Here is a 21,493-nt window from a genome sequence, read left to right on the forward strand (position 1 = left end):
GAAGCCCTCCTCCAAAAAAGAAAACTAAAAAAGCATGTAAGAATGGAGATCCAATGTATACACATTGCAAATACACACACACACACACACACACACGAATGCTTGGAAATCTCAAGGATTTTAAAGTTCCTAAACAAAAACAGAGCAATGCTCAGAACAAAAGACAAGTAAAAAATGTACCATCATCAAACTAAGGGAAGCAAACAGAATAGGAAGGGAGGGGAGGGGAGCAGGCCTGGGTGAGCCTTCCTGTGCCTCTGCCCCAACTCACCAGCAACCATGAAAGATCACTTTCCAGGCCTTTCTGTTACATTTTTAAACCATTCATGTTCCTTCAATTTCCCTTTGAGATAGACAAAGCAAGTGGGGAAGTCTTTGAAAACAAGAAATTAGGTATATATTTTTAACTGAAAGTTCTTTGGAAGAGAAACAGTTTTTATATCTTAAGATTTCCAATCATCTATCTTTGTGGCACTAGAATGTGCAACAAAATGTGGTGGCTGGACTGGTTAGGGAGGGCCTGGTCAGAGTCCTCGGGAAGAAAAGGGAAGGGGACACTTCCTCTCTGGTACAGGGTTCATTATGTATCCTTCTCATGGTTTCTTTTGAAATTACAAGGTTCAACTATATGAAGAAGAGGTCTTTATACTTTATACTGTGTGGCTCAGAAAGAGACTTTTGATACAGGTTTGGAACTTAAAATAGTTAGCTGAGAGCCACTGAAACGTCCTATCAAAGCAATATGGTTTAATAGGCAGAGGGCTGGGCAGGGATCAGGAGTATGGACTCCTCTGAGCAGGATACAGAATTCTTAACCCCTGAACACTGCTTGGAGCTTCATCTCACCCACATGAGAGCTAAGATCAGTGCTGGGACCCAGCAATGGGGTTGCCCTGTAGCCTTTTGGGGATGCAAGAGTAGAGAAACAATTAGGCTCTATAATTCAGGCTCCAGATTTCAAAAGGACAATTTTTCTCCTCAAATAATGAATATTACCAAGTATTCTAAGAATGAAACATCAGCAGAAAGTGAAAAGGGACCTAAAATTTGGCATCTGTGTTTTCCTCCTGGAGCTGGGCAGGAACAGGAGCCAGAGAACCCTCTCTGCCAGGGGTACAAAGTACTCCGGTCAGAATAGAAGATTCTTTTTTGCCTCACTGGTAGGACAGTAGCAGTTTCTATGTGGTGGACAGAACCACAAGAGAAGTTTAAATTTAACACAAAAATCATAATGAGCTGGCAAAAGAGGAAGAAATGGGTTGATGAGAACCAAGTAGCAGAGGCTATAAGGTATTTGATGGTAGGGTATTTCATAATTCAGAAGATACACTGAGGTTTCTTTCTTCTATTTATTTTCTTTTTCTCTCAAATTTTTTGGAATTCTAAACCTGAGAGGCTAGTAGCTCTCAAGTCAGGGACACAGAACTGAAAATAGCCAATGACCTTTTATCAGTTAAACATGGGAGTGCAGAAAACAAACCTAGACACACGAGGTAATCAGTGGCAACAGATCTTGAGCTGGGAGGGAAGGGTGAATATAACTATAAAGGAATGGGTTTTGACAGTTCCTTCTGGGAGATTTTAAGCTAAAAAAAAAAAAAAGTCTTTTTCACACACTGAGATTCGTTTTTAGGATTGACATAAACATCTGCCGGGGCATGTCAGGAGGAGGTGGGAAAGGAGTCAAGGATATTAGACAGGAACTGGGATTTGTTAATTGGAATGCAAGCATCAGCCCTTTTACAGCATCAATGGCCATGAGTATGGAAGTCCCTGAACACCCCAGAAGCTCTGGGGCACTGAAGGGATCTGCCCTTCAGGGTAGGTGTCCGTGAGACCTTGGGGACAGAAAACAGACAGCAGAGACCAGCAACAACCCAACCCACCTGAGGCCAAGAGCCTGTTTTCTTACTGCTCAAGGCTAAGAATATGGAACTGTCATACAGTAGGAATCACAGAATTATGTCTTTTAAATGAACAGGCCACAAAGTGACTCTTAAAAAGGATGGGATTATGGTAAAAAATAAGAGAGTGATCTTTGCCAGTTCTTCTAAGACGACTTTTAGGCAAGGAGCTTGCAAGGGGAGATGAAGAGGTCAGACGGCCAGGAACTCCAAGGAGGGCCCCAGTCTCCCCTGGTTAACCTCAGGAGCAGCCACTTGGCACTTCTCTTAACAAAGCTGCCCAAAGTCTAGAAATGAGACTCACAGATTTGTTATTACCCTAGTCAAATACGAATGGTGAGCTCTGTACAGTCAAGACATCAAAAATCGTGAATTCCTTTAAGGTATAGGTTCTCTTGCTTTAGAGGGCATGAGAATCACTTGGAAGGTTTGTTAAAACACAGATAACCATGCCTCAACTCTAGAGTTTCTGATTCAGAAGGTCTGGGATAGGACTTGGGAATGTGCATTTCTAGTAAGCTCCCAAGTGATGCTGCTGATGCTGTTGGTCCAGAGACCAGGCTTTGAGAACCACTGCCTTAGGCTTTTCCTATCTTCACTGAAAAGAACTGCTAAGTAAGTTCCATGACACATGGAAGGAGGGAGTGACGTTATTATAGGCATCTGTCAACACAACCTCAAGGTCAGTGAATTTGGGCAGAAATCACAACTGAAACTTTTTCCATGCACTTGGATCTTTTAGGGGAAATATGAACACAGCCTAATGAAAATGGGTGAGGCTGAGTTCTTTACATGTTTGGCTCCTGAGTGTGATTGGCAGTGAGATTTCTAGTGGATGTGATACCTACATGTAAGGAACAAGAATGAGATTCAGGACACAGGTCACGTTGGGGAGGGAGGGAGAGAGAGTGTGAGTGTATGTGTATGTGTGTGTGTGTGTGTGTGTGTGCATGTGTGTTACTACTGTTAAACGACTAAACAATATTACAGGGACTAGGATGCAGATGTGAGGTTGATGGGGAAGGGTAGGTGAACTTTTATTATAAAAAATTAAAGTAACCCGGGGCAGCAAAGGCTATCTCAAATCTTCCTGGAGTATTTATGTGGGGGGAATCCAGCAAGCTGCTCCATTATGAGCTGGAAAAGGGCCTGTGCTTTTGTCATTGGGTTATCAGGTTGATTTCTTCTTGTTGTTGGTGAGCAGGGACTGGGAAGAGCGGGTGGGGAGAGGGTGTCAGCAGGGTTAGTGTCAGCAACAGATGCTGCTATACATACCACCCAGATGCAAGTCGATGAGGTCACTGTAATAAGACTCTCCCCAATAGTCTACAACAAGGAATTGGTGAAGAGAGAGTTATTGGATCAGATAACCCTCCTGTGCCCCCCCATACCCAAAGCAATCAATGACAGGAAGCATAAGAAACACACAGAGATATAGCAAGAGGGCGAGGAGAACAGCTGGAGAGCATGCATCTCTCTGTAAGTACATCACATATACACACGTGCTATAGCTATATACTTCCTGGTGGTGGAAGGGAGTGCTCGCTAAAAACCACAAGTGATACAGTTAATAGCCAATTAGCAATGTGATTGCTGTTTAGACCTCTGATCAGTTAAGACAGAGCAGAAGGCCCTGGCTTTGCTGGGAGTCCTGACTCTGCTGGGACTCAACTGCATCTAACTAAGATTTTTATTTTTTATTTTATTTTATTTTATTTTATTTTTTTAAGATATTTAAAGATTCAAGGGCAGATCAGGGGCTACTTACTGCCTTTTTACTGAACTTTAGATGCCCCAGGCTGAGGGGTTGAAAGCAAGATATGAATATCCTACAACAGCTCTGCAAGGCCACCAATCCTTAGGTTTAAAGGCAGGCAGAGCTATCCCAAGAATTCACCTGTGACCCCACTGGTGAGCCTATCAAACTGTTTGCAGAACCGCCTTCACTGGATAGGTTTGAGATGAAGGAAATCCTGTTTCTTCTGAAGTTAGGCCTCAACTTCAGCCAGGCTTCTTTTTAAAAGCAGGCAATGAACTGTGATTATTTGCCCGTACGGCTCCTGGAGGTCTGCTGGCCACAGGTACTCCTTGCCTTTCAGCTCCACGTGGCTGTGCAGCACGGATGTGACATTCTTCACGTGCCTGAGATGTAGAGACTGGGCACTGCAGAGGGCCTGGCCTGGGCCTGAGTGGTCCTCACGCTTCCAGAATCATAAACAAATGCAGAGTCCGACAAAAGTCAGCTGCTACGTGTTACCCTTTGCCTCCAAATCTCTCAATCTGAATGCTGATCCTGGCAGCCTTTTGTTCTACATGAGGGTTTCCCCTTTAAGAATGGACACACCAGAAAGCAGCATGTAATCCTGGAAGGGTTTTTCAACTCATGCTCAAGGCTGATTCAGCGGTTTAAATTTGAATCACAGTTCCAGAAACAAAAAGGGTTTCTCAGGTGCTCCACACTAGAAATCACATCTGCCCTAGGCTTGAAGGCTCTGCGCCCAATCCTTGTGGCCCGAATATTACGTGAGCCTTAGACCAGTTGAGATCAACAGGGTGGCAGGTCCTTATCAGGCCTCTTCTCTGGCAGGGCAGTCTGGACCCAACTCCGACTCCATCAGATGGCTATGGAGGCTTTTTAGCCCATTAGGCAGGACAGGATGGCAGGCCCTCAGGGAAGGGGCCAACTAGCACTGCCAGAAGACTCCAAACTACTATGCTCAGCTGAGACGGTCTCCTTAAGGACTCAACCAGGAGGAACCAGACTATCAAGGGGAACGGAATGCAGAAGCAGGAGAGAAATGACAGCCAATGTTCACAGTTCAGCCTCAAAGATGATCTCTGCCAAGCAGGACCAGGGCCCACTGAGATTTCTGACAAGAGGAGAGCTTTGGAAGCGATGTGTTTAAAATAAGAAAAATATGTTTGGAAGTATATTCTCATGATAGGAGCTACTATATCTTGAGAATTTCCCAAATGCACCATGGGGAGATCTCCCAATGGAGCTCCCAAAGCCTGCCTTTGAAAATAGGATAAATATGTATTTGGATGAAGGTGTTTTGATAGTTTGCTTACAAGAGTTTGGACTAGAACAATGGTTTTCAAACTGTTCTGTGAGACCCTAGGATTCTTCAAGTGGTCTTCCAATTAATGGATTCACAAATACTTTGAACTCTGTTCAAGCTTACACAACACACACCACATTCAGAAGTCTGATATGCCAACTTTAACCCACTGAAGACAATCAACACATCAATCTGTGCTATCAGGCAAACTTGCTTTTGTGAGGTTCTCAGGACCAAGTTTCTTCTGCCCTCTGTGTGCAAGTATCTGTATCTGCCAAAAGTGTTAGGGAAGAGAATATCTTACTATTTATATAAATTCTGGCCTGCAAGTAGAGTGCTCATGAACAGTAGTACAGGACAGCACCCTGGGGAGCCATCACTCCCAGCCTCCAGAGCAGCTCCTGTCACAGTACTGTCCTCTAGGAGGGTGACATCCATGCCATGATACCACAGCAGAGCTGGCTTTTGTGTTCACTGCATGCTTGGGGGCTTTTCTCTGAGATCTATTCTTTATAAGAAATAGGAGCTGCTATTAGATTTGTGAGTGATTCAACTGTGAAAACAATTCCTACTGCTCCACCTTCAGCTCCTAGCATGGAGGTAATTTCAACTGCACACATCCTGAGATGCCCACGTGAACTGTTAAAACACGGTCACCATTCACAGCAACTCCCTCTGTGTGTCAGGATGCTCTCTCCACTGGGCCCCAGAAACGGACTGCATGCGGAGGCCTCTGATGACTGGAGCTCTCTACTATAACCAATACTTCCAAATTGGTGCTTGCAAACATCCTTTTTGATTTAAACTTTAACTTACAATTTGGCTTGTATAAAGGGTTCTGCCGCTAGAAAACAAGTTTGAAAACCATTGAATTAGATGAAATCTTGGCTGTATATTTTTACGAAAAGGTAATTACCTAAATAACTGGAAGGGAGAACTTTGGCAATCTCCCATGCTAACCATCAAGGGTAGATTTTTCTACCCAGCAGCTTGAAATAACATGGCCTGTTACAGAAATACTGAAGCAATACCACAGACTCAAACTGCATGACATCTAATAGGTGCTTTACAGAAGCCATCAACCCTGGGGCAGCCCACTTGAACTTCAGAACCTTGTGAGGAGGAGGCAGAGACTGTCTTCCTTGAGGACTTATGCTAACAATGAAATGGAGGTGCATATGCTTGCTGAGTTATTCTGACTACATGTTGGAAGATCTATCCCTCATGTTCCATTTTGGCAGAAGTAACCTGTGGGAAAGGACAGGAAGGAATGAAGGTGGGCTAAGGCTCCCTCCTGACATCTGCAGGAAGAGAAAGCAGTGATATCAGGGCCCTGGGGGTCCTGTTACAACTGGTGCAGGGCACCCCTGCTGGGCTCGAGCTAACTCCCTCTGGGTGGGCAAGTTTTACTGAGGCGGCCAAATAAGGGCATGCAGGGCAGGGAGCCAAAACAAAATGGTGGGGGACATCACGGCTTCATTTGGAAGCCTGGAGGCCATTTCAGGTGAACCCAAATCTCCACTCCTTGACACAGGGGCCAGTGCTTGCCTTGCAGTCACACGTCCCAGGCTTCTGACTAACTGGCTGCTCAGTGGTTCAAGTTTTTGCATTTCATTTGGTGGCCCAGCCTTCAAGCAGTAACTCCAGCATCAGGTAAGGCACAAAACCAATAACATCACATCCTCATCATTCTCCCCCATCCCCTCTCGTCACCTGAAGGTCATCACTGAATCAACTGTTCAGCTGCGATTTCTAGGCCTTGAAGGGCCTGGAAAGATCTACTTCTATGGCCAAACGCTGACGTCCCCCACATGAACTTTGGGCTTACAAAACCCTATGAATTCATCTTGACATCAGGCACATACTGTGAGGTCAGCTCAGCAAGATCATATGGCAGCAACTGGTCCTGTTCCTGGCTGCCTCTTACCGGTTCCGCTTCAGTTTATAGAGAGCCTGCCCACCAGGAGATGCACCACCCCTGCCCTTCTGCCATGCCATAAGGAGTAAGGGGTTACTGCAAAGTTAGGTCACCACCTTTCTTCATCCCCAGCCTCACAACTTGAATGCTGAACCCTGGAGGCCTGTGCTCTCTACAAGGAGAGGGAGGTTTCCCCATCCAGAGACTGGACCAAGACTCATGGACTCTCAAGAAAGCAGAGATCAGTCACTCCATGCCTGAGTTGGGGCTGGCCCACTGGTTTCAAGGTCCTGAACCAACGGAGCTTCTTCCTGAGCCCTTGGGACCAGGGATGACTCAGGTTGTTCCTTGCTTTCTGTGTGCCCAACTGTGTTGAATCCACCTCACAGGCTCCTTGGATAAACGGTGGGTGTGACTGCGCTACGTTCCACAGCTCTTCCCTGGGAATGGCAGCCACTGAGCACATGGTCTTCACAGCCATTTCCCAGTGTCTACTCTGCGCTGGCTTGCCACCATCCCCTGAGCCTGTCCACCCTGCCCTGAGTGACCAGCACACTGGGAGACCTGTGTACTCCACACACAGGAGGCGGTGAGGGCTCTGTGGGGCATGTGCCCTCCCATTCCCTGTGCACTCCGAGCAAGAAAGGGAGCCCAGAGAGCTAAAGACTGGAAGTGGCATGTGGGGAGCAGGTTGGGGGCCCTGCTTGTGTAGTTCTGTGATGGCTCCTTGTGGTACAGTTTCCCTCATTCCCAGTTATTTTCTTCTAGAGAAAATGATGGGGTGGGAAAGGAAGAGGAAGAGAGGAGGAGGAGGCCCAGTGCCTGCCACCAACAAATGAAGTGGGCTGAGAGTTCGTTCTACCGATAAATGGCAAGCCCTCAGACAGGGCGGAAGAACAAGTCCAGGCCTTGGGGCAGTCCCAAACAGAGAGGCTTTTCTTTTCCTTTGCTTAACAGGAAGCCCCGATCTCGGTGATGAAGGGCCCCAGAGAACCCTGCTGGAAAAGAAGCTGAATTCCAGAGGAGGTGACACAAAACTAGCCTTCCATGGGGCAGGTGGGGCTGGGGGTTTTCCTTTAGGAACAAACCTCCTCACAAAGGAGACCCAGACAATACCTGCTTCACCACGGAGCGCCTTCTCCACAGCAACCCCTCTTTCCTCCAGCTGCCTCTGCTTCTCCTCCACCTGCTCCAGCTGTCGCTGGATAATCTATGGGAAGACAGACGGTATAAGTACCCAACTTTCTCTCTCGTCTCCTAGCTTTCAGGAAGACAACTAAAGATAAACAGGGAGAAAAACAAATTAGGTCCAAGAGTTGGAAAGGCTTTAGTTCATGGGCATTATGCCCAGAGTGTGGTGTGATGACCACCTACCTCGAATCCCCCAGGGCCTCATTAACAATGCAGACCAGGGCCTGTCATTAGTAAGCACCAGAGCGTGTGGGTGCACATTAAAGGAGTGACCAGCCAACTGCAGGGCAGTTCAAAGATAGGAGTAGATGTAAGCTCCTGCAGGAAGAACTGAAATTCTGTAGCCTAAGTAAGACCTTGCTAATGGTGAGGTTGCTAAAGCATTAGCAGGAGTTCTTGGAGGGTACTGCAGAAATCCTGACTCTATAAGACTAAAAAAAAAAAAATCTAGAATGGAGCAATGCACCAGAATCTGTTTGGAGGCACACAGTGAGAAGTTTCTCTGTGCTCCACAGGGACTACTCATGGTTACTAGATGGACATTCAACCCAGCAGCAGCCAGTGGCATATATCTGGAGAGTGTCTATGCAGAAAATGAAATAAAATCTGGGGATCCATACAATGCAGAGAATGTGGATAAAGAATAATGTTCAAGAAAAGGACTAAACGACTGGTGGTGTGATGCTTGCTAAACATGGAATTCAAAGGTGTATCTTTGTTGGTATTTGGTTGGTTTGCTGTTAATGTTTCTCATTGTTGTATGAATACAACTGCATGTATATAAGTTGATTAAAAATTTTTTTTAAGGGGCGCCTGGGTAGCTTAGTCGGTTAAGCGTCCGACTTTCGCTTAGGTCATGATCTCGCGGTTCGTGGGTTCGAGCCCCGCGTCGGGCTCTGTGCTGACTGCCAGCTCAGAGCCTGGGGCCTGTTTCAGTCTGTGACTCCCTCTCTCTCTGACCCTCCCCTGTTCACGCTGTCTCTCTCTCTCTCTCCTAGAAATAAATAAAACATTTAAAAAAAAAAATTTTTTTTTAAATGTTTATTTTTGAGAGAGAGAAAGAGTGAGAGGGCAAGCAGAGAAGGGGCAGAGAGAGAGAGGGAGACAAAGAATCCGAAGCAGGCTCAGCACTGTCAGCGCAAAGCCCAACGCGGGGCTTGAACCCACGAACCATGAGATCATGACCTGTGCTAAAGTTGGACACTCAACCGACTGAGGCACTCAGGTGCCCCTTATTTTAAAAACTATATTATATTTAGATATCTTCTGGTACTTTGTATAAAAAATTATTTTTTGTTCCGTGAAGAAAATCTAGAATGGTCTAGGATCTGTGAGGCCTGAATACAGAGGCTAATGCCTGGAGGACAGCTCTGACCTGGAAACCCCCGGCCCATCAGAGGCTGCCAGGTCGCCTCTTGATAACAGCTTTCATAACTGAACTAGCTGACTTTACAATGATTACTCCAGAGCAAGGAATTTAGGAAACTCAAAGCATGGCTCTTCCCTTTCTACGAATTTATTCCACAAAAATGAGGCTTCTATAGTTGCATTGAGCCAGAGGCTTGTGGCCTGAGACTTTGGGACTGTTCTCTCAGTTATCAGGGATACCCCATCTACCTCTGCTCTGCCCTCTTTACCCTCCCTCGTCGTGGACAAAGACCAGCATGTGAGAGAGGAGGGTGCTCTTTCCCAGTCGGAGTTGTGGCCCTTTTGGGGATTTTACCTGAGCTCGGTGTAGCCGCTTCAGTTCCTCTTGTTTGGCCTGCCTCCTAGCTGCCTTTTGCACACGCCGGGTCAGCTTGGCGTTCAGTTCCTCCTCCGTGTATGTTCTTGGCTGGAGAGAATGAGAGAGATTTCCTAAGTCAGGTGCAGCAGGCCTGGGACAGGTTTGGGTGCTGGCTGGCAGGGGGCACAGTGAGCGCTGTCCCTAGGTCACGGCTGCCCTTTTGCAGGGTGCCCACGGGGCAGACAGGGGGCCGTGAGGTGTGTGCAGATTCCCAGGCTGCAGCTTGGCCAGAGGCTTTGCTGACACTCATCCTTGCTGGAGCCCTAAGTGCTATAGGGCACAGCTAAAGATCTCCAGGGATGGGATCTGTGATAGGGACGGAAGGCTGAGTGGGGACTGCCTGGGGGCCACATGCTCCTTTACCACAAAGATCACCTATTTCCCACATAAGGATGTCTGGGTCTTTTTAAGATTTTCTGGGGGTAAAAACAGGTAATGAGTTCCCCCAAGCCTCCTGCTTCTAGGAGGCATACAGGGAAAGGAAAACGAAAAGTCGGGCTCTTATATTCTTGTTTAGTATCAAATGCCACTTTCTTCAGAGTGATATTTCTAAGGTTTTTAAGAAGTAACATCTCAAGTAGAGAAAATGGGGATGCTTCCATTCTCAGTCTGAGTGAACCCCAAACTAATATAGTCTGAAGGGAGATGTGGAGGTGAACGGGGACTGACTCCAGGATCTGCACCGAGGAGCAGTGGGCCACTGACAGGGAGGAAGGAAGTGGTCCAGCAGGGTGGTTTCAGCCAGTGCCATCAAGCCCCGAGGAGGCAACAGGCCAAATCCAGGGCAAATCCGTGGACGCAACTGCCTGAGCATCCCCACCTGCACCGAGGGCAGTGTCAGGTGCCTGGAGTAAACACTGAGCAACCACCATGAGGCACATGCTGGTGGGGCAGGGGTCTGCTTCTATTCCTAAAATCTTATTTCTTCCACGGGGGGGGGTGGGGGGGGTGGGGAAGAGAGAGAGACTTTGGTAGACTTTAAAAGGGACTTCCAAATTCAACTCAGGAGTATAGTCTCATAATCTTTATTTTAAGAGCTCAAGTGATCATCGTGGTGTTCTAGAGAGAGCCCTAAGCATTTCACCTTGCAGGTCATGGAGCTGAGGGCTCCCGATTCCTGTAGTGCCCAGTCCCAATGGGGCAGCCCTGGAGTGAAATTACCACATGCACTCCAGCCAGTGAAGGGCAGGGGGTCTCACCTTCCTCCATCATGACACAGCTAAAGAAAGTTCTGCTGCCAGTGTTTGCTACCGCTCCATGCATGTGTGAACAGTTAGTGAGGATGTGGCTGGAGGGCCAGGGCTAGGGGCTGCTCCGGGCGGTTAATCACAGACATGCATGCAATGATAACCAGCCATGGGAATGAGACACTACCTTTGATGCATATGATCTCCTGAATGCCAAGGCGTGTGGTACATAAATCAACTTTTAAGGGGATGGCAACAGAAAACAAAACAGAATAGTAATAATAACAATTAAAAATTAAAACTAGAACACAGAAATGGAGCAAAATCAGTTAGAAATTTAAAACAAACACACAAGACTAAAGACTTAAAACACATGATTATTTTCCACAGTATCACACAGGACTGCGTAAGTAAGGAACCTGAGTATGTAGATCCCAGCAGCAGAGTCTCCGTGAACCCTGGTTTTGAATAAGGCCTGGGTTCACTTTTCCACTAAGACAGCTTCTTCCTCACTATGCCCCAAATCTCCGTTCTCTTTTCACTCTCCCTTGTGTATAATAAACCAAAACTGTTTAAATATACGGTTATAGATGCTACTTCTCCTTCAGCAGCCCATTTGCTTGTGGAAATTCAGACTATTTCTTTCAGCTCAGTGTTATAGGTGGGTGGAGGGGGACAGGTGGTGGAAAATTCCTGTTGCCAGGGACACAGACCACAGATACAGGGCAAACTGAGTATAAAATCTGTTCTCTTCCCAAAGGTTCTCTCCCAGCCAGATAGGTTTCCAGAGGACCACCCAGAAATCCTGGATGGGGATGGAGGCCATTTCTTGATTATACAGCTTGAAAGGTACCTCAACATAAATAACTGATATTCACCAGAAATATGTCAGGCACCTATGTCAGTGAATGCAACCTCTTTTCCACTAAACCTTGAGCAGAGATGCCCAGAGCTAAGGTTACATTTGCTCTCTTCGCTTCTCACCAGCCCCAACAAATGGCTAAGAGGCAGTAAGGGAGCAAGGGAGGGGAGAGGAGCCCAGAGCTCTGGATGCTGCAGACGAGAGATTCTGAGAGCTTCAGGAGGGACTGCAATCTCTTGCTCCCTTGCTGCTTCTCTGTGCATCAGCGGGGACTAGTCTAGTGGAGGCTACATTTCAAGAGCACAGTGGCCCAGAAGAGAATGGGTCTGCCTCCTAGCAGTGACACTGAACTTTGAGCGTGTATGTCCTGCCTCAGACTGATTCTTCCCTGCCACAAACCAGAGGGAGAGGATGAATCTCAATATAACAAGTCCGTTAAAAACACAGAAGACACAGAATTTCCCCAAGCAGCATGTGAACCACTCCACAGGAACTATGTAGCCACAACCACAAGGAACAGCACTTAGCATCTGTACCTGTGGCTGCTGTACCAAGTAAAGAGAGTGGGGGCAATTGCCTACTGGTTTCTGGCAAGAGAGGAAGGTACCAACTTGGCAGGGGCCGCAACTACAGGAGTGAGATCACAATGCATCTGTGGTGCTGAGAAAATAAGGCCGGCCACAGAGCTGAAGCTTCTGCTGTGAAATGGCATGGCCTGACCCAGGGCAAACGTCCACGCCCATGGCTAGGCCGCAGAGATCAAGATGCAGCGCTCCATTCGTATGTACAGTCAAACCAAGGCAAAGGAAAGAGGTAGACGTGAACTACCTTTGGTTGGTAGGGTCACAAGTGATAACATACATTTAATCTGTATTATCTTAATTTTTCTACATAAGCACTTTAAATAAAAATAAGTTAGTTTCAGTTGTGTGTGTGTGTGTTTTTTTTTTTTTTGAAATGAAACAAAACTCAGAGACTTGTTTCACAGACGCCTGACTCAGAGATGGGTCTATGACGCAAGAGGAACCACTTCCCCCAACTCTGTGGGCAAGCTGCTCGGGTCAGGCATGTCAGCAAGATGCTCCTTCCTGAGTCAATTTCAGCCACACTGTCCCTTTTGGTATCCCCTCTCCCCTCACTTCCTGCACTGAAAATTTTCAAACCTAGGAAAAGTTGAAAGAGGACAATGAACCCCTTAGCCCAGATTTGCTAAATGTTAGCATTTTGCCATGTATTTGATATATATAATCTTTATACATATCTTTTAAAAAATTATTTGTAGTCATTTTTATGCCTACAAATTTTAGCATGTTCTTCTTAGAAAAGACGTTTTTCTACATGACTGTAGTACCTTAATGTCTTACAAGGAACTTAGCATCGATGTGGTACATTGTATATCTACACATATTATACCACCCATGATCAAAGTCAATTATTCCAAAGGGTCCTTTATGGCTGTTTTTGTTTTGTTTCCCTGCTTTAGCTTCCATGCTTGAAAATACACAGCACCTGCTCTCGCTCTGCCTGACCCCACACCATGGTGGGATTCTGGTCAACATGTCCTAGGCTCAGCTTTGTCTTGAGTATTCTCTGCTCGGCCTCTGTGGGGCACACATGGAATGTGAAGTCCCCAAGGCTTCTGATTCTGGGGTTCTAGGAGTGGGGTCCATGACTTGTTCATGTAGAAGGGGAAGAGCTTCCCAGTAAGTCCCCAGGAGAGGCTGTTGTCAGTGACATGGATTACCAAGAAGAAGCCTTGGCATGTATGCCAAGAAGCTTTGGCATAGCCAGCTTGGGCAGCCTGCCACTCTGCATTCTTCCAGGATGTCTCATTAATTAACAGAGAAAAAGTGGAGAGACTGACCACAGATGGGAGTTTCTGACCAACAGGAGATGAACAGGCTGAACATCTGCATGGAAGCAAAGTGAACCTTGGACCTTGATCCTTCATGGACCCCCCAACCCTCCCTATGGTAGTGCCAGTCCCCAGTGTCAGGACATGTTGACCCATGTACATATGTAGAAATAGCTCTTAGTTCCAATCCCAGGATCAATACTACTGCCTGGGAAAACACTCGATAGGAGGCATATAAAGCCAGGTCCCTGCAGGAGAGAAGGCACACAGATCCCAATAGCTCAGTGCTGTCACTGCTGGCTAGGCTGGGAAAGGTAGAAGTTGGTTCTGCACATGGTGGGTCAGGATGAGGGGCCTGGCTGTTTAGGTATACTTCTAGGAGAGTGGATAGATAAACAGCTGGCATGGCTGGCAATAATGAGAGGAGAACTAAAAGATGGGTTTCTTCCAGTTGACCAACTTGCTAAAAGCTGGATTGGGCTGGGGAGGGGGAATCGGGAAAAGGCTGCAGGAGTAATCTTTGCTGAACAGGCATGTGCAGGGCTCAGGTCTGCCCTGGCAACTCCCTGGAAGTCGCCGGAGAGGGTAGACCCAAATCCAAACCCTGGGGAGTCTTGTAAAGAAGGTACATAATGTTCTGGGGAAATTTTTCATTCAGAAAAGGGAGCTGAAGGTAGCTGGGCTATCGTCTGGGACAGGAGGGTGAGTGTGTGTCCCAGGGTCAGACAATGGATATGGGACACTTCAACCACCCCTGTGTGCTGCCCAGGCCTTTCTGGATCGTAGTCCCCACGCCCTCATTGTCTCTGTGACACAGATGCCCTGTTAGAACTTCTCTAATCCCTCTCCCTCCTCCAACTTCACTGTATCTACACGGAGCTACAAGACCCTTGGAAATCAAAAGACTGAATACATATCCAAGCGGGCTAGTGATGAAGGAGCGCTCCACATTGAGGTTTTGCTTCTCAGGAGACATGAGTGGACACATCATCTCCTAAGCCTGTAGTAAGAGTGACCAAGTCAGATCCCCAGTGCCCCACTCAGCACAGAACCTAGGTCGGTTTCCTGGACTGGTTCTTTCATAGCAAAACTTCCTCTCTGATCCACAAACATACAAAGCAGGGAGTGACTCAGCCCCCATCTAGAGATGCCTAAACCCTGTCGTCCCTGTCCCAGCCTCCACCAGAACGTGAGGCACGAACAACGCTGTTCCTGTCACTCCGGGCATTGGTAGATGCTATTCCACACGGGATTTCCGAGGACCAAAGAACAAATGGACAGTGCCAGCTGCTTGCTAAAGATCTAGTGAATCTTTAAGTGTGGAATGTCTCTGTCTTCTTCCCAAGAACTAAACACAGGAACTCTTGCCATTGAGGCAAATAAGCCCCAGCTGTTCACTGAAAAAGCCCAAGAGAAGAGCTCCCTGTGTGTGTCTCTTACTCAGAGCTGGGCTGGGCTCGGGAGTCAGCTGTGTGTCTGCTGGGAGATCGGAGGAGGATGCTCCCTTTCCACCGCGGGCTTGAGATGTGCTTTCTCTTTCTTCCACCCGACCGAAGGCCAATGCTACACGGAGGACGAGAGTCAACTCCTTGACCCCGTCTGAAGCCCCTCTATTGACAGCGCCTACGTACCTCTCGCCTGGACTTCTGGGAGGACCTCTCAAGGATGTCGTCACTGGAGAGGTCAGAGTCCTCTGAGAAACTCAACTGGCGCCGCAGCTGCAACTCTAATGGGATGGAAAGAAGAAGCAAATCGAGGACACCACAGTGCTTTCCTCATGTCTACATTCACACGAGCCACCCAGGGGAGTGGGGTACAGATTTTATTTCTTTCCAGTCTGAGTGGCTCTAAACCCACGCTGGGGAGCCAGGGGCTTGGAGGCTGACCTGTGCTGCCAGGGGCAGCGCAAACACCCCACAGAGGCCCACCTGTTTATCCCCCAGCAGTGCTGCGCTCCGCCTTGCTCAGCATCAGGCCCTCCTCGGGGACAGTGTGACCTGAGGAAGTGCACAGACTACCAGAGTCTCCCTTGCTCAGTTTTAAGCTGGATTTTAGGATTAGTCTATCACACAGAATATGCTGTGTGAGCTCATGGCTCAGTTTCGTTCTCCCTCACCCTGTTAGCATTGCTCCTAAGGACCCTTGGGAAAGCGGCGTGAGGAAATGGATCTTAAGAGAAGAACCAAGGGCTGAGAACACACTCCTTATGCCCTGCCCCAGGAGGGGTCCCTTGGTGCTGACGTACCTGCTCTCACGACAGGAGACATCCTGTGCTTGCCAGAGTCCACAGTGGCCCCGCTGGAAGGGGTGCTGGAACAAGACTTGTCATCACCCTTCTTCTTCTTGTCCTTCTTATACCCAGAAAAGACGGACTTCCACAAGGACTTGGGCTTGGTGGCCGCTTCCTCCACAAGGTTTGGGCTGGGCTTCTCTGGGGGCCGGCCCTCACCTTTGGACTTCTTCTCTTTCTTGTTTCTGCGGGGGGAGAAGAGTGACGATCTCTTCTTGGTCCTCCCACTGGAGCCCTCGGATGAGGTGACCGAACCATCTGGGCCCCCCGAGTCCGACGGAGGGGAGAGGACCTCCTCACTAGTGGCTTCGTGCTTCAGGGTGGGCTCCCCGGGGCCTTTGAGAACTGGGCGTTTAGGGGACTCGGGGCCAACTTCTTTACCCTTGGAGGGAAATGAGGAGGCTTTGCGGGAGGTGCCTCCTGGGGGCCTGGAGGTCCCAGCCGCCATCTCCATCTCCTTCATCCTACTCAGCTGTTTGGCCATGGCGTCTCTCAACGCCTGGCTCTTCACAGACTTCTCCCTGGCTCGCATGCGCTCCTCAGCCAGCTCCTTGGCTTCTGGAGAGACTAAGGGAAGGCCCCTCTTCTGTGGTTGGACCCCACTCTCCAGAGTAGGCAACCTACCATTCTCCTTGGCTAGGGGTGGGTGGAGGGGTCTCTCGGTTCGGGACCAGAAAGAGGGGGGTGTGAAGAACTTCTCCTGCAGACTCGAGTCCTCTGTCCTGTCATCATAGGTGTCCTCCACGTCATCAGCAAAGGGGATCTCGTCCACGCTCTCCACGAACGACTTCCGCACCTCCTCTCGAGGGGGCTGGGCAGGCTCTCGGGGGGCCCTCATAAAGGATGCAGGTGGTGGGGGTGGGATCACTGAGGCCTTGGGCTCGGTCTCCTTATGCTCATAAGTTGGATATGGCTTCCTTCGAAGAGTTGCGGGCTCCTCATCCCGGGGTGGGGGTGGGGGTGGGCTTGAAGGAGGAGTGAGCATGGTGGAGTCTGAGGTGTTGAAGCTCTGGCTGCCCAAGGTCTTCATGTTGGAGGAACTCCCATGAAGGCCCAACCCAGAGCTGCTTGACAAGTCTCTCCTCTCCTCATGGGAGCTTTTCAGCTCTCTGTCAGATGGGGACTTGGGAGTTGGCAGTGAGGGCTGGTCACCATCTGACTTCGGCAGGCCCAGCCTCTTAGGAGCAGGTGGAGGTTTTAGAAGCTGGAGCCCCTCACCCTGAGGAGACTTCTCAACTGAATAGGATTTTAGGGACACTGGTTTAAAGGCGGGCGAGGGGAAGCTGGACTCGGACACCTTGCTCCGATCCACGGGTGTGAGTCCGAGGCTACGGCGGATCTCGGCGCTCTTCATCCAGAACTCTGCCACCAGGTCATTCCGCTTCAGGGCTTCATCCACAGCAAGAGGGCTGCTCAGTCTGTCCTTGGTGTCCTCTTGGGTCTTCAAGGAAAGAGGAGCCAGGGGGATGGGGGTTTTGGCTGGAATGGGCTGGAAGCATATGGGGGACTTGGTGGGGGACGGGACAGTGGCCTCAGAGGAAGGCTGGGGCTGGGAGCAGATGGGGAGCTGGGTAGTGGTGGGAGTGGAGGTGGCCAATGGTGACATGTGCTGTGAACTAACTGGGGAGGTAGGTGTCCTGGCTTCCGGCAGAGCCACTGGCTGTGATCGGATAGGAGAGTGCACAGGTTTCTCATCACTGGGTGCTTCTTCTTTGGGCTTCTCTTTGGGGAGCAAAGGCTCAGGGAAGAGGCTCTCCTTGGGCAATTTCACCTTAGTAGCAACAGAGGCAAGTGGGATTCGGGCCCCCTACAGAAAAGGAAGATAGAAGCTGCTGAGAAGCTAGGGTTTAATGGTCAGCAGGACCCCTTGGGGGGCTCTCTCTCAAAGGGCCTATGTTTGTGAAATAAATTCCTCTCTCTGCCTTTTAGGCTGTTGTCCAAATGGCTCCAGGAGAACCTTTCTTCCTTTCTGCTCTATTTGTTCAATTTTAAAACAACTCTACTTTGTTGAAGAGACTCAGCTTTCAGACACATCCTATATTCTTTGTGCGCCGAAATGGACGCTGGCCAAAGCACACTAACAGATCCAGCTCTCACTCCCAGCTATCGACCCCAAGAGCTCAAGGTCTCTGATGTATGAAAATAGGGGCCACTTTGAGATTTATAACAGCTATTTTTAAATTTAAATTTTTTTATTTTTTTATTTGGGAGAGAGTGAGCAGGGGGAGAGGGACAGAAGGAGGGAGGGAGAGAGAAAATCTTAAGCAGGCTCCATGCTCAGTGCAGAGCCCAATGCAAGGCTTGGTCTCATGACCCTGGGTTCACGACCTGTGCTGAAATCAAGAGTTGGATGTTCAACCAACTGAGCTACCCAGGAGCCCCCAAGTGGCTATCTTTTATAATCTATACAACAAATCATTCTTCCCAGGAAGCTCAAAGATCCAGACATTCCTGCATGGATCCTTAATATCATCCCACCTGTGAGTCCCACTAAAGCTTCCACAGTTTCGCAGATGAAATCACCAAATTCATCTTGCTTCTTAGAATCCCAAAGACCAAATCAAACTAAACCAGGGTTTGAGTTTGGCCTCCCTCTCTGATCTGTCTTCCAGATAGTATTTCCCAAAACATATTCCACAGGACATACTGTTGCGATCTATTTACATAGCATTCTCCAATGCGTGACTCACATATCACTGGTAATCTGGGTGAATACATATATACTTTTAAAGTTTATTTATTTATTTTGAGAGAAAGAATGAGAACAGGAGGAGGGGAGAAAGAGAAAGAGAGAGAGCGAGAGTGAGAGAGAGAGAGAGAGAATCCCAAGTAGGCTCCATGTTGTCAGCACAGAGCAAACCATGAGATCATGACTTGAGGCGAAGTCAAGAGTCGGATGCTTAACCAGCTGAGCCATCCTGGCACCCCTGGATGAGTATTTTAAAATTTAAGTCATACATTCATTTTAACCTTCCACTAAAAAACAAATGCATCTGTCATATCAAACCAATGATTCCACAAAATTTATTGCTTTAACTTAAAGCAATGGGATGGTATATTGGGGCGCCTGTGTGGCTCAGTCGGTTAAGCGTCCGACTTTCGCTTAGGTCATGATCTCTCGGTTCGTGGGCTCGAGCCCTGCGTCGGGCTCTGTGCTGACTGACAGCTCAGAGCCTGGAGAATGTTTCAGTCTGTGACTCCCTCTCTCTCTGACCCTCCCCTGCTCACGCTGTCTCTCTCTCTCTCTCCTAGAAATAAATAAAACATTAAAAAAAAAAAAGCTTTAAAAAAAATGGGATGGTTATGTTAAAAAAAAAAAAAAAGGGATGGTACATGGACACGACAGAGTGACACAGTGGGAAGAGTCCGGTTTGGGACTGGTGCAGGGTTAGGGAGCTGCTGCCCAGACTGCCTTGTCCGCACGGTGAGGACTGAGTGGGAACCCCAAGGCCATGCCTGTTTGCAACATCCCCACTTAGTACAAGAAGCAAAAGGGGCGCCTGGGTGGCTTAGTCGGTTGGGCGTCCGACCTTCGCTTAGGTCATGATCTCGCGGTTCGTGGGTTTGAGCCCCACGTCGGGCTCTGTGTTGACAGCTAGCTCAGAGCCTGGAGCCTGTTTCAGTCTGTGACTCCCTCTCTCTCTGACCCTCCCCTGCTCACGCTGTCTCTCTCTCTCTCTCTCTCCTAGAAATAATAAATAATTTAAAAAAAAAGAAGCAAAAACATGGGTTCACACCAAGGGCCTAAGATGAGAGAATTAATACATCCACTCAGGATCCCATCAGTTCTGTCCCCCACAGTGGGCCCCGAGTCCTTACCTCTGCCACAGGGCTGTGGCCCGGGGAGAGCAGACCAGCTTGCTCCTCAGGGGACCGGGGAGGGCTGGGGACTTGGACGGGACCTGAGCAGAACAGACACAGGCTTTATAAGAGGAAACAACCCCCACCCTTCCCGCTGAGGGCTCCTCTCCCAGCCAGCTCTGCAGAAGGGTCACTATTGGCCAGCAGAAAGAAAGTGCGTTCCCAGAGTGTCCCTGGATGCCACCTCCGCTCGTTTCAGAAGTACAGGCTTTTTTTCACTTGTGCGATCTGTGTCTAAAGCTTGGAGACGTACCTTCTACCCTTTCATAGCTCCAGAAAGGGGCACAGAAGGGGCCATTGGCCAAAGCCGTGCGCAGGGTCTGTGCAGAGGGAAGGGGGAAAGAAGGCAACAGGCAGAGCTGTCTGCCATTTGGAGGCTGGTGTGCAATGCACCTACTCTGCTCCGGCTCCGCTCCGATGACCTACGTCCTTGGCGCTGCCCCCGTCCTTGCAGGCTCCCTGCGGGAATTCTGGAAGCAGCTTCTGCTGAGACCACAGACTCACCTCTCTCCTGGGGCCCTGGTGTGGTGGCGGGTTGCTCCTCCTCATTTTCCGACACCCTCAGCTCCAGCTCGGCCTCTACCGCTGCCTGGTGCTGCAGGCGAAGCTCTGTTTCAGCATCTGATGGGATATCGTCAGACCAGTGCTGATCTGGCGGAGGGAAGGGAGAGAGCAGCACTTGAGTGAGGCCCTGCTTCTCTACCAGTCTCCTGCTGGCCCCAAAACGCAGCCAAACCAGTCCGTCAACTACAGCACCACTGCTTGATGTCTGGACCTGGTTCTGTGTCCCAGCCGGGCCCTGCCTCCTGTCCCTACTGAGCTTCTGAGACTCGGCCAAAAGTGCCTTATTCTCTGCAACATGGTGCTCTCCTCAGAGCCTGGGGTGCTCCATCTCCTTTTCAAATACACAAGATGGCACAAGATGGGCCGCAGCAGGAAGAAACATAGTGGGGGTGCCTGTGAGGGGCGGGCCTTACTTCACGAACTCACCACGAGTCTGTTTCCCCCAACACCACAGCGAGGTCTATGCTCCCTCACAGTCTTGCCTGGAGTCTTGTCATTTCTCCCTAGTCCCTGCCCCCTTTCCCCCAAGCAACCAGCCTATCATTCTTAAAGTACCGTCTCCTTTGTAGCTACCTTTCAGAGGGCCCACTGAATAAAGGCCCTTGCATAAAGCACCCAATCTGTTCAGTTTCTCAACCACAATTTAATGGACACAGGCTATGCTGCATGGTGGCTGACGCGGGGAATGACACACATTCAAGTTAGCAGCAGACCAAGGAACACAACCAGGAGACGTAACGGCCGCCTCTTCAGAGTGCCTCGCTTTTGCTTTAATGTATATTATCTTTCCCGAGTTCCAATCACACAGTGGGGAAGACGGTGGTCAGCACGGTAGAGGGGAGGCTCTGGGGTCCCCCGTACCATCATCCAGCTCAGCACCAGTGTCCCCTGTGTCCCCATTCTCCGCTGCCTCCCCTTCTATCTCTGCCGGCTCCGAGTCCACATCTTCCTCCAGGTCATTCTCATCAAATGGGACTGTAAAGCAGAAACATTCAAAGGAAGGAAGAGACAGA

The 21,493-nt window shown here is 48.9% G+C and overlaps 1 protein-coding gene across 4 annotated transcripts in view; it reads right to left on the reverse strand.

Moving 5' to 3' along the window:
* The window catches only part of MICAL3 (microtubule associated monooxygenase, calponin and LIM domain containing 3), a 267,770-nt gene that overhangs the window by 15,357 nt on the left and 230,920 nt on the right, over positions 1–21,493 (reverse strand). For 2 of the 4 annotated variants that reach the window (XM_077759277.1, XM_077759276.1), the window contains 9 exons: positions 21,342–21,455; positions 20,421–20,567; positions 19,875–19,957; positions 16,011–17,862; positions 15,397–15,491; positions 11,236–11,286; positions 9,799–9,909; positions 8,001–8,094; positions 3,180–3,230 (listed from right to left, as the gene is read on the reverse strand). In XM_077759277.1, coding sequence (XP_077615403.1) covers positions 3,180–3,230; positions 8,001–8,094; positions 9,799–9,909; positions 11,236–11,286; positions 15,397–15,491; positions 16,011–17,862; positions 19,875–19,957; positions 20,421–20,567; positions 21,342–21,455 — 2,598 coding nt within the window. The remainder of the gene's footprint in view (positions 1–3,179; positions 3,231–8,000; positions 8,095–9,798; positions 9,910–11,235; positions 11,287–15,396; positions 15,492–16,010; positions 17,863–19,874; positions 19,958–20,420; positions 20,568–21,341; positions 21,456–21,493) is intronic. The other 2 variants (XM_077759278.1, XM_077759280.1) reach the window with 2 other exon arrangements.

Source organism: Crocuta crocuta, unplaced genomic scaffold (assembly GCF_008692635.1).
Source record: "Crocuta crocuta isolate KB4526 unplaced genomic scaffold, BGI_CrCroc_1.0 scaffold72, whole genome shotgun sequence".
In the NCBI taxonomy this organism is placed as follows: domain Eukaryota; kingdom Metazoa; phylum Chordata; class Mammalia; order Carnivora; family Hyaenidae; genus Crocuta; species Crocuta crocuta.